This window comes from Cupressus sempervirens, chromosome 3 (genome assembly GCF_028749045.1).
Source record: "Cupressus sempervirens isolate cs-2001-9-10 chromosome 3, ASM2874904v1, whole genome shotgun sequence".
In the NCBI taxonomy this organism is placed as follows: Eukaryota; Viridiplantae; Streptophyta; class Pinopsida; order Cupressales; family Cupressaceae; genus Cupressus; species Cupressus sempervirens.
Window position 1 is genome coordinate 65,673,676 of NC_143120.1, and position 10,559 is coordinate 65,684,234.

At 34.7% G+C, this 10,559-nt stretch overlaps 1 protein-coding gene across 1 annotated transcript; it reads left to right on the top strand.

Moving 5' to 3' along the window:
- The first annotated feature begins 899 nt into the window (after nt 1–899).
- LOC149564808 (uncharacterized) lies at nt 900–3,976 on the top strand. The gene is made up of 4 exons (XM_089818391.1): nt 900–942; nt 1,520–1,604; nt 3,463–3,566; nt 3,682–3,976. The coding sequence occupies exons 2-4, from the start codon at nt 1,599–1,601 to the stop codon at nt 3,770–3,772; spliced, it is 201 nt and encodes a 66-aa protein (XP_089674517.1). The 5' UTR covers nt 900–942; nt 1,520–1,598; the 3' UTR covers nt 3,773–3,976.
- Nucleotides 3,977–10,559: the final 6,583 nt, after the last annotated feature.

Here is a 10,559-nt window from a genome sequence, read left to right on the forward strand (position 1 = left end):
CTACCACCTTTAGTATTTCCTCTTCGAGTATCCTTATGCAAGTTCTTACTAGTTGTAGGTCAAATCCTCTAACAACAAATCAATTACACAACTTAGCAATCCCTAGGAACAATTTTTTTCTATCTTAGATTGAAAACTCACTATGATACCACTTGATGCAACCATAATAGGAGGATCCTAAACAAGGATAGTCTAGGTCATGTATCATATTCTTGTCACACTTTTCTATAACTACAAAAGTAATTATTGTGCACATACATCCCCTCAAAGTTTAATGTAGGAATTGTAGTCTGCACCATTAATTTAACAAAATAAAATGATTTTGACCTAAAAGAACCCTCTCATCTATGAAGCTTACAAACTCTTTATCAGTCCTTATGCAACACTTAAAGATGAAAAAATTATTAGAACACATTGTAGTAGATCGCTATTATACAATACAAATAAATACCAAATAATAGACCAAGTTTGTATACCTTGACACTAACCATACAATACTCAAAATTGAAGAACAAAGATTTTAAAAACAACATAGTTTTGCACTAATCACTATATCAATAATATTTACTTTGAACCATAAGAAACCTAAACATTATACTTCATATCAATTTCAGAACCAAATATTCATTCCGCTATGACTGGACCAACAATAATTTGTGTTTATTGATTGGCATTTACTTATTTATGCAGCACGACTTATTCCCCAAAGGATAACCTACTAGTGTTGACTTAAAAGGGAAAATTCATATTTAATCCTTGAACAGTTTATACTGTGACCGCTAGCGGTTTAAAAGTCGCTTAAGTTTCACGCCTTTGGAAGATTGAAGCTACGGCTTAGCTGGAAGGGGACTCTGTCAATGTTCTGCCTTTTTATATATGAGCTATTTGAATGTACGAGTGTCTTTGTTAAGGCAATCGGCTCCTCTTTCAGATTGTGGGCAGGTAAGTAATGACCTCTGATATTCAGAACTTCTTGTTTAAGAATTTTTCATGTTTTCTGGCTAGCGTTTCATTTTGAAGGGTCAAACTTTTGGGGGCGAAAAATAGCATGTTAGTCTGAAGCTTTTTGTGCATTACACTGAATTTTCTGTCTTTCGTAATTTCTAGTTTCCGGATCTGGTAAAAATGAATGTTTTTATTGGTTTGGAGGATTCTAGAAATTGTAAAATTGGTCGATAAGTTTTACGGAATTCTCTTTTTTCCTGTTTTGAATGTGGTTTAGTTTAAACGATTGGGTCATTTTGTATTGTGACCTTTCTCGGGGTTATGGTTAATTTTTTTAAGAATAAGGTTAGGGTTTTTGTTGCGGATGTTGGGCTCTTGTGATTAGTTATAAAAGCTACTTGTGTGCATAGTGGTTCTTAAGATTTTTCGACGATAAATTTCAAGTTTTTGGTCTGTAACGGGCCCTAATTTTATGGAGTTCGCTATGGCTTCTTGTGTGGGTGTGGATTAATATTAATATTAATATTTTCTTTTAATTGCTGATGTTTGGCTCTTTATGGATGATGTGATGTAGACCAGAAAGCCCTTTTGGGCTAGTGCACAGTAACAACTCGAATTTATATCCAGAAGTCAGATTTCAATCTTTGTCCACGATGACTCATATCCTTTTGCAGTGTAAGATTGTTTTCTTTTTCTTTAAGGTATAGATTGAAGCAGTTTATTGTATACCTCTGCGTCTTTGTTTGTAGAATTGCTTTGTCAAATGATATTTGTTAAAAAAAAAAAAATGGTACAAAAAGTTTCCGTTTATCTGCCAGGATATTTGATAAAGTTTTTTTTTGGACAGTGAAGATTCAGGATCTAGGATTTCTATTGTTCTGATTAGCTTAACAGAGTTGATAAGATGCGAGTGGTTTTTTCTGGTCCTTGTACAATAGGGTTCCAGAGTATCATTTTTAGTTTTTGTATAGACACGCTGAAGTTTGAACCCCTATACTGAACACTCTTTCTATATTAGTGGCTTACTTTTTATGTCTCTTAGCTTTCTTATATTCTTATGGAAGATCATGGGGCGTGATCCAAACATTCATGCAATTGAAACCAGAAACAATTGTAATTAAAAAAATGGAATTTGGAAATTTAATATTATTAATACATTAGGTTTTGTGCTATAAAACGAGCCAAAACTTGTTGTGTAGTACACTAGCTTCCTATTTTGTGCATTTAGCATTGACTATGAATCCCAATACCCCGACTACAGGGTTCAAAAAAAGCTAAACCCCTGTAATTTAGGTGTTCTATAAAACAGGCCTTAGTTTGTGTAAAGAACTAATACGCTATCTTCCTTCTTTGTGTGTTTAGCATTCGGTATATGAATAGGGCATTGAGGCTGCCGGGTGAAATGTTAGAATTTGTGTTCCCACCCATTTTACTTGATATCTCCACCACGTGGAGACGTTAATTACAGCATTGAAATGAAAGGGTTTTAATGATGTCCACGAGACCACCGGACCAAAGGCCAGTTAAGCAGCCTGCTGTAATTTTTCGAGGTTGTTCCTTTTGTTGTGGATCTGTATTAGGAAGCTAGCTGTCTTGTGTAATCTTGCCTCCTCAAACAGTTCCTTCATGTTGCTCACCTGTAAGTGATCCTTTTGCTGGCTGCGAATATCTTCGTATGCAGCACAATCTTTGACAAAGTGTTATTCTGTTTCCACCACTCCCTTGCTGCAAAAAGTATAGATTCTTTCTTCCCGCACTTCTTTAAGAACTTTCCATCTACCAGTTTCACATTGTAAATGGCAAGAGCTGGTCCTTAACTGAGTAATTAAAATTTTGGTCTTTCCTTAAATTGTGGATCCTATATATTCTTTATCCCTATGTTCTCATTTGTGATCAAATTCTTTGATGTAATAGGCTTTTTTCCTACCTATCAGATTTGTCCACATGACAGTTCTGAATTTCTCTAACACCCATTTCTTTATCTCTATATTGGTGTTTGGACACTCTTGAGACCTAATGTTCCATTTGTTCAACGACTCGCTATTTTGTTTCTTCCACTTTTTTTCTTTTCTACTTTCTAGCTCCTCCTCAGCCACCAATTTAGGCCAGTGATGCTTATTCATATTTCTGATTAGGAACGCTATAGCTAAGAGTTTTCTATTTGTGAATTTATGGGAAAGCTTAAAATATCTTGTTCAAAAGTAGCCTTTAGCTTGTAGGCTATTTAGTTTCTGATGTTGAAGGTGGAGAAGTAATTTTTTAGCAAATCAACATCTTCACAAAGTTTTAGCCAGGTTATTATATTTTTCTTTTGGACTGATTCACTTACAGATTTAATTTGAGTTGATCCTTGTGGAATAAAGCCTTGATATCTTATAATCTTAATTGTTTCTGTGAGAGGACCCCCCAGTATCCTAGGAAGATACTTCTTTATTTATCCCTGTTTTTATGTATTTCAGTATTTGTATGGTGATTGTACATATAGTGAATTGTGGTTATGACCTTTAACTTTATTTACGCGGAAGCCAAAGAGATCGTGATAGAGAGAGAGCTGCTGCCCGGGGTGCCAAAGCAGGGAAGAATAAGGATGACGGCCTCACACCTGAACAGCGCAGGGAAAGGTGTGCTTGTTAGAACTTATTTTCTAATTAGCTGTTGTTGTAGTACAAAAGTAACTTAAGGTTATGCTAATTTTCTTTAAGTGCTAAGAACCAATGTGCTACCTGTGTATTACAGAGATGCTAAAGCGCTTCAGGAAAAAACTGCCAAAAAGGCAGCAGCAGAAGCTGGAGGGAAAGATGCTGGGAATAAGAATGCTAAGAAATAATATATTTATTGAATGGTGTACGACTTGAATTTATTAGGAATGTAGTATGTTTGAGGTAGTATAACTGGAGTTGAAATAAAGATTAGCATAAAGTTGAAGTCACTTTTATAACTTTTGGTATTTGGCCTTTGGATTCAAGTTAATGCTGTTAGTTGTACCTTAAAATATTCTTAAAACAATTTGCAAAATGTCATTCCTGCTTAAGATGGCTTAGAATCATGTTATTTTAATTTTTTTGGTCGGTCTCTTGATTCATTTAAATCTTGCTAGACGTACTTTTAAAACTACCCAACAAATTGCTAAACATCATTCCTGTCGAGGTTAAATTAGAGTCATCAGTCATGACATATATAGCTTGCTATGGTATGACTTCAGCCTATTGCTGTAGTTGTATTTTTATTTCATCATCATCAGTTGCTCGTTCATTATCAATGTTAGATTTAAGAGCACTAAGGTTTTCTTTAACGTTCAACTGCGTGAAACCTGATTTTATTGCTGTTTAAGTGGAATTTTAATCTACGACATTTGGGATGGGATTTTCTGCCTTCTTTTTGAGTTCTGATATCATGAAGAATAATAAACCAATTTCCATTAGTCTGCTTTGAGCCCTTTGGTTTTATGTGTATTTACTTTGTTTAGGACAACTTGATTGTTTGCACTCACGGAGAATATGAATGTGAATGTTTAGATATCATCCCAATATATTTTCACCTAAGCCCGATGAAGAGTTCGACTAGTATTATTATTTATTATATCATGCCTGTAGGACCGTAATAAGGTGGTATTATAAAACGAAGTTTCCTTGGAAACAGTAATGCGCAGGTCATTATTGTAGTGTCTAATAACGATGCCAGTTTTCAATGGGCACTTTGCATAAGTAGGCTTATGCCTGTAAAAATGTTTTGGTTATGTTACAAAATCATTGAATGGCATGCTGTACTCAAATAAGTACTGTTTAGTATATTATTAACCAAGCTGTGACAAAACTACTAAACAGGTTATGCAATTTAATCAAAACACACAATTCATTAAATTATCAGTGTCTAGTTTGACTTTTAGGAGTGTCACTAAGTACTAGAAAATGGTCTGAGGCTTTTCTACTTATAGCTAGGTGTGTCATTGGTAAGGCTGTCCTATAATATTTGTATTTTGAGATTTATGACGAGAATCTTAGCAGCAAAAATGAATGGCTCTTTTTGACCCTTAGTGCGTATTAGTCAAATTTTGGCAAAGCATTCCACCTTCTCAAGTGTGGAAAGCTAAAAAGTATTGTGCGCATAAAGAATAGTGCATCAGAGATGCTAGCTTCAACTCTGTGTTCTCATGCTCTTAATTTGTGTGCAATTGGAGTTCAAATCTTGAATCTAATTCATAGGAGGCAACTTTGTATCTAGGTGCTTTTGTTTGAAGGAGACAGTTTTAGACTTAAAAAACTATTGCATATTACGGTAGAGAACTAAAGTATATTAAATATCTCATGCTCTAACAACGTCAAAAGAACATAGTGTTGGAATAAATCAATAAGTAGCGAGTCATAATTTGAGTTCTAATAGGAGTCTGTAAAGAACTGGTGATCTGTTTACAGTTCTAGTTTGCATCAACAATTTTAGTTTGTTGTCAATAAGGCTTAGTGAGCTGTCAATTAGTCACAGCCAGATGTAGAGTTTGTTTACAGTTTTATAGGAGAGTAGTTGGTTGTAGTTTGTATATAAATATGCATTGCTTATGCTGTTTTCAATAGACAAACTCAGTGAACTCTTCATTTGCTCTGATACCAAATTAGAAAATAGTGAGCTCTTCATTTGCTCTGATACCAAATTAGAAAATAGAACAGCAAGAATACAAAGCATAAAACAATAATTTTGTGAATGGTCATCAAGATACGATAAGTGACAACCTTCATGATTTAAAATTGTTTGTTTCTGATTTTTCTCTTTCAGCTGAATCAAGTGATTGTAATGATTGGTTTATAGATTCAGAAGTATCAATCCACATGTCATGTCATAAAAGTTGGCTTAAAAATTTCCAAGAGAAGGATGATGGTAGAAAGATCTATTTAGGAGATAACAGGTCACATCCTTTCGAGCATCAATCCATATGTTATGTCATAAAAGTTGGTTTAAAAATTCCCAAGAGAATGATGATGGTAGAAAGATCTATTTAGGAGATAGATCTTTCTAGCATCATCCTTCTCTTGAGAATTATCTCCTAAATAGATCTTTCTACCATCATCCTTTTCTTGGGAATTTTTAAACCAACTTTTATGACATGACATGTGGATTGATGCTCCTGAATCTATAAACCAATCATTGCAATCACTTGATTCAGCTGAAAGAGCAAAATAAAAAACAAACAATTTTAAATCATGAAGGTTGTCACTTAGTGTATCTTGATGACCATTCATAAAATTACCTTCATATTTGTTGTTTTTGGACTCATTATACTTCTTTTCATAGATCTTTGTACCAATTGTATTGACTTGTCCAAGAATGGGCCCATTTTGGGCATACAAAAGTTGTGGAAATGGGAAACAAAATAAAATCTCCCTTGACCACTTGAGCCACCAAACGATAGATAATTTTTACAGTTGATCGAGACAACTGTAAAAGTTATCTATCGTTCATCAGCCAGCTCAGCTAATTTTGTGCAAGTATATAGACAAGCAGGAGTTCTCTCACCTGTAGACTGGATATTTATGGCCGAAAAATCTAGGGGTGCCATATCTGTGAGCTAGACACAATTCTGTATGTTTCTTGCTTGTTTGATCATATTTTGATTCTAAAGCATATATAAATTTCATATATTGCTTTTCTCTTTTCTAAAGCATCCTTGACAGTGGCGTGCAAGCTTTGTATGTTAAAAGGATGATTTTGGGTACTTTCGTGTTACTCTTTTTTGTTTCGAGTTATGGCGGGCACCTTTGGCGCATTGTTTGAGTGACATCAGTTCAAAGCAAAACATTTAATGACCTTAGGAGGCCGCGACAAGAAGTCCAAGTCTCGTAGTCCTTCAGAAGCCTGCAAATTGGTTGAATTAAAGTCTTCTCACACATTTCAGTAAAGCATTTGAATAGAACAATTTAAATAGTAATAAGAAAAATGGTATACAAAAACAAGAAGCGAAACGGAAATTATCTAAAGGAATGCAGAAAGAAGGTTCGCATATGTTTTTGTTAAAAGCAGAATGAGGTTTGCAAGGCAACAATTACAATGATAACTAGGAGGGCGGTAGAGGAGGAAGTTAACAGGAAAAGAGGATGTTGCTTGTTTTTGATTTGATAAGTAGGGTCTTGCATCCTTTTACAATAAGAAAGAAGCGTTTATGAGAGTAGGACAACCCAAGGATAATCTAACAAAAAATCGACGAAAAGGTTGAGAAAGTCGAGAAATGTCAATTTAGCTGATAGGCTAATAGTTTGAACTTTTTATCCCAGAATTTTTTCACACAGCTAAAAATATGTCCAATTCCATCAGATGGAATGTGAGAAGTCGCTAGAATGTTGCGTGTTGCCTGAATTGTGCGCATTTGTTCCCGAAATGTTACTTGTTGCCTGAATGTTGTCTCGCGTTGTCGAAAATTAGATTGTTTCAATGAGATAGCAATGACATCTGATGTAGTTTGAGGCAGTTTTCCCTTCGTATTTAAATTCACTCTTTGATGGGGATTTAAGCAAGCGAGCGTGGCGGACAGATGATCATGCGATGTTAACTATGATTTGGGAGGGGAGTAATGGTGTGCGATGTTTTTGTGTAGAGAAGTTGTTTGAGGCGAGAATTTAATTTGTTCTTTTGAGGTTAATCATGGTGTGAAGAGTCGTGTTGGATGAGGTGTGAGTTGAGTTGTAATAGCGATGTCGATTTTAAATATTTTGAAAAATTTGTTGTTATTGTGATGTCAATTTTAAGTATTTTAAAAAATCTAGTGCTGGTTGAACTTTTGTGGGCGTTGAGTTGTTTGGTTAAGTTGTTAAATTGTGCAAATCTCGCAAAATTTTGTGTGTGCCTTATTAATGGATCTTTGAGTGTGGAAGATGTGTCTATAGGAAAAGGTTCAATGTGTGGCAAATTGGCAATAATCCTTTTGGTCGGGAAGTCGGTAACGTGCATTAGATTAAGGATTGGTGGGATGACAAAATAGGTGTTGAATTGTTTGGATAAGTTGTCAAATTTTATGATGTCATACAAAATTTTGGGAATTGATTGCGTGAATATTTTTTTTAACATCAATGTTTTGTATCACACTTTGTGATCCATTGTTAGGAAGCAAGATAACATGAGATTTTTTTTGTCTCACAACTAGTTGTCCTATCCTCAACTTAGTAGATTTTTGAGCTTGGAACCCTTGTTCATAAACATGGGATCAATGCATGGATTATGTTGGTGGCAATTAACCTTCGTATCGGTAAGTTGTAAATGTATTATGTCGGTGGCAATTTGACATTATCTTTTAAAATGGAAGGGCGTGCCATGATTTTGTGAATTAAATAAATTTGTGCTACCATTTTGGTAGATGACAAGGGTTAATTCTAGTTTGTAGCAATTGTTTGATATTTATGTTAGGATGTCAGGGATGTGCTTAGCTTTTGTTGGCATTGAGTTGTTTCAATAAGAAACTATTAAACTTTGTGATCTCACAACTAGTTGTGGTGTGCTCAACTTGAGGAGAGTTTTGTAGCTGTGTCCTTAAAAGTGCATTTGATGTATGGAATAGATTTGTGGTAATTATCCTTTATGTCAAGAAGTTGGGAATATATTAAAGTTTGGTAGTCATTGAGTTGTCTGGTTTAGAGGTTTTGTAACTTTGTGATCCCATGACTACTTGTAGTGTGTTCACCGCAAAGGGATTTTCAAGTTCGGAAGTCGTTCTCATTTTGAATTAATGATTATTGAGATGGAAAAATAGGTGCAAAGGTAATGGCATTATTTTTTAAAATGGAGAGGTGTACTCTCGTGCAGTAGACAAAATGAATTTGTGATGTAGTTTGGTGAGACTATTCTCGGTTTGAGTATGTAGCAGAGTCCACTTTGTAGTTTTGTGGTGAGGGGATCTTTGTTACACATGTAGTCAAATAGGTTAGAGTAAGGGTTTACTCTGTTATTTTACTATTATGTTTGAATTGCAACTAGAGCTTTTACGAGTTGTAGCTTTTGTAGTCATTTATGGAGTGCATCATGATGAAATTCTAGGGTGTACTTATTGTATGGTAACCATAATTATAAAAACCTTAAAACATTGTCTTATGTATTGCAAATTTCAAACCCTAGCCTTTCTAATATTGCCATATGTAGATATTAGCTTGGAAGGGATCAAAGACACAAAGCTACATGATGTGGGTGTTTATGGCATTGTGAAGAGAATGAAAGATGATAACTCTATGATTGTTGAGAAGTTTATAGAGAGTGGGTGGTTTTTGCCTTTTAGTTCTTTGTCTTGAATTGCTTATTTCTTGTGTAATCATTACAATTCTAAGAATTGTGAAACTCAAAACTTCTAGTGGTTTAATGCTTGTTAAAATTTGTCTTGAAGTTGTCTCACAAGTACCGAAGCTTCCTAAATGAGTCATTAGTAGATGCATCTATAAAGTGTGGTTTGTAGTATTTTTTGAAGAGGAAGGATTGGTTTTTGAGTAAGATTGCAAGTGCCTCACTCAGGGTAGGTAAGGCATGTTTAAGCGTCCTTTGAGTTCAAAAGGAGAGCATTTTGTGAATGAAAATTTTGATGTAATCAACCTATTACACCATGTCATGGGTAGTGCAGAGTCAAAGAAATTTCGTAATACAGATATGCGATTTCTTGAGAACTATGTTTTGATAGTGAATATATTGATTGGGCCAACCTAATCAGTCATCATTTGCATGAGCAACTAGCTAGATATGAGGAGTGGGAAGAGTTCCAGATGTCTCCATTGTTGACATTAAAGCTTGTCAGAAGACAAATTGCTTAACTTGGTTTGTAAACTGTAGAATCTGCAAAGAGATACACAAGTGTGTATGACTATTTTATGTAGTTATAGAAGAAAGAAGACATGGAAAATTATGCATGTGTGAAGGATGCATTTCTATGGGTAGATTGAAGGGTTGCCATAAAGAAGATTTGCCCTTGAAGATGCTACTTTGGTGACTCAATATGGGAGCTATTTTATTCAATTTGATAGTTTCTTGCATTTGAGAATTGGGGGTTTTGAAAATGCTCAGTGTAGATTGCTTAGAAATATTTTTAATTATTATTGTTCCTAGAACTATGTTGTCATATGATAAAGGTGAACATTAGATATGTATAAAAGAGGGTTTTACCCACTTCCAATTTGTGTTCGATATTTGTTATAAAAACAACAAGGTTGCTAAGATGTCTGATACAATTCTATAAAAGTTTTAAGTTTTAGCCTCTATCACAAAGACCTTATTGTGATAGTAAACATTATGTAAATCATCATTCTATGGAGAGAAGTCATATTTGCATGAGCCCCATGAGCCCCAACGAGATGATTACTAAGAAGATTATGAAGATATAAGGAAGGTTTGGAAGAGAGATCACATGAAGTTATTGTTGGATCAGGCCAAAGCCTTTGGATTGTTGTTCCTCAGGATGTATTTGACGATGGTTCAAAAATGATTAATGAGATCTATCCCAATATTGTTCTAGGAGTTGTTCCACATCTCTATTGGTCAAAGGGCACTTTCAACACAACAAACACAACCTTGCATGTGTTGGATAAATGCATGAGATGACTTGAGAAGAGGACAAATGAGTGTGGTGCTTTGTAGGCATTGACAAATGGAGAACATAA

Coding starts and splice junctions, on each gene's coding strand:
- LOC149564808 (XM_089818391.1), top strand. Junction 3,567..3,681: donor CCTGAACAGCGCAGGGAAAG/GTGTGCTTGTTA, acceptor TGTGTATTACAG/AGATGCTAAAGCGCTTCAGG.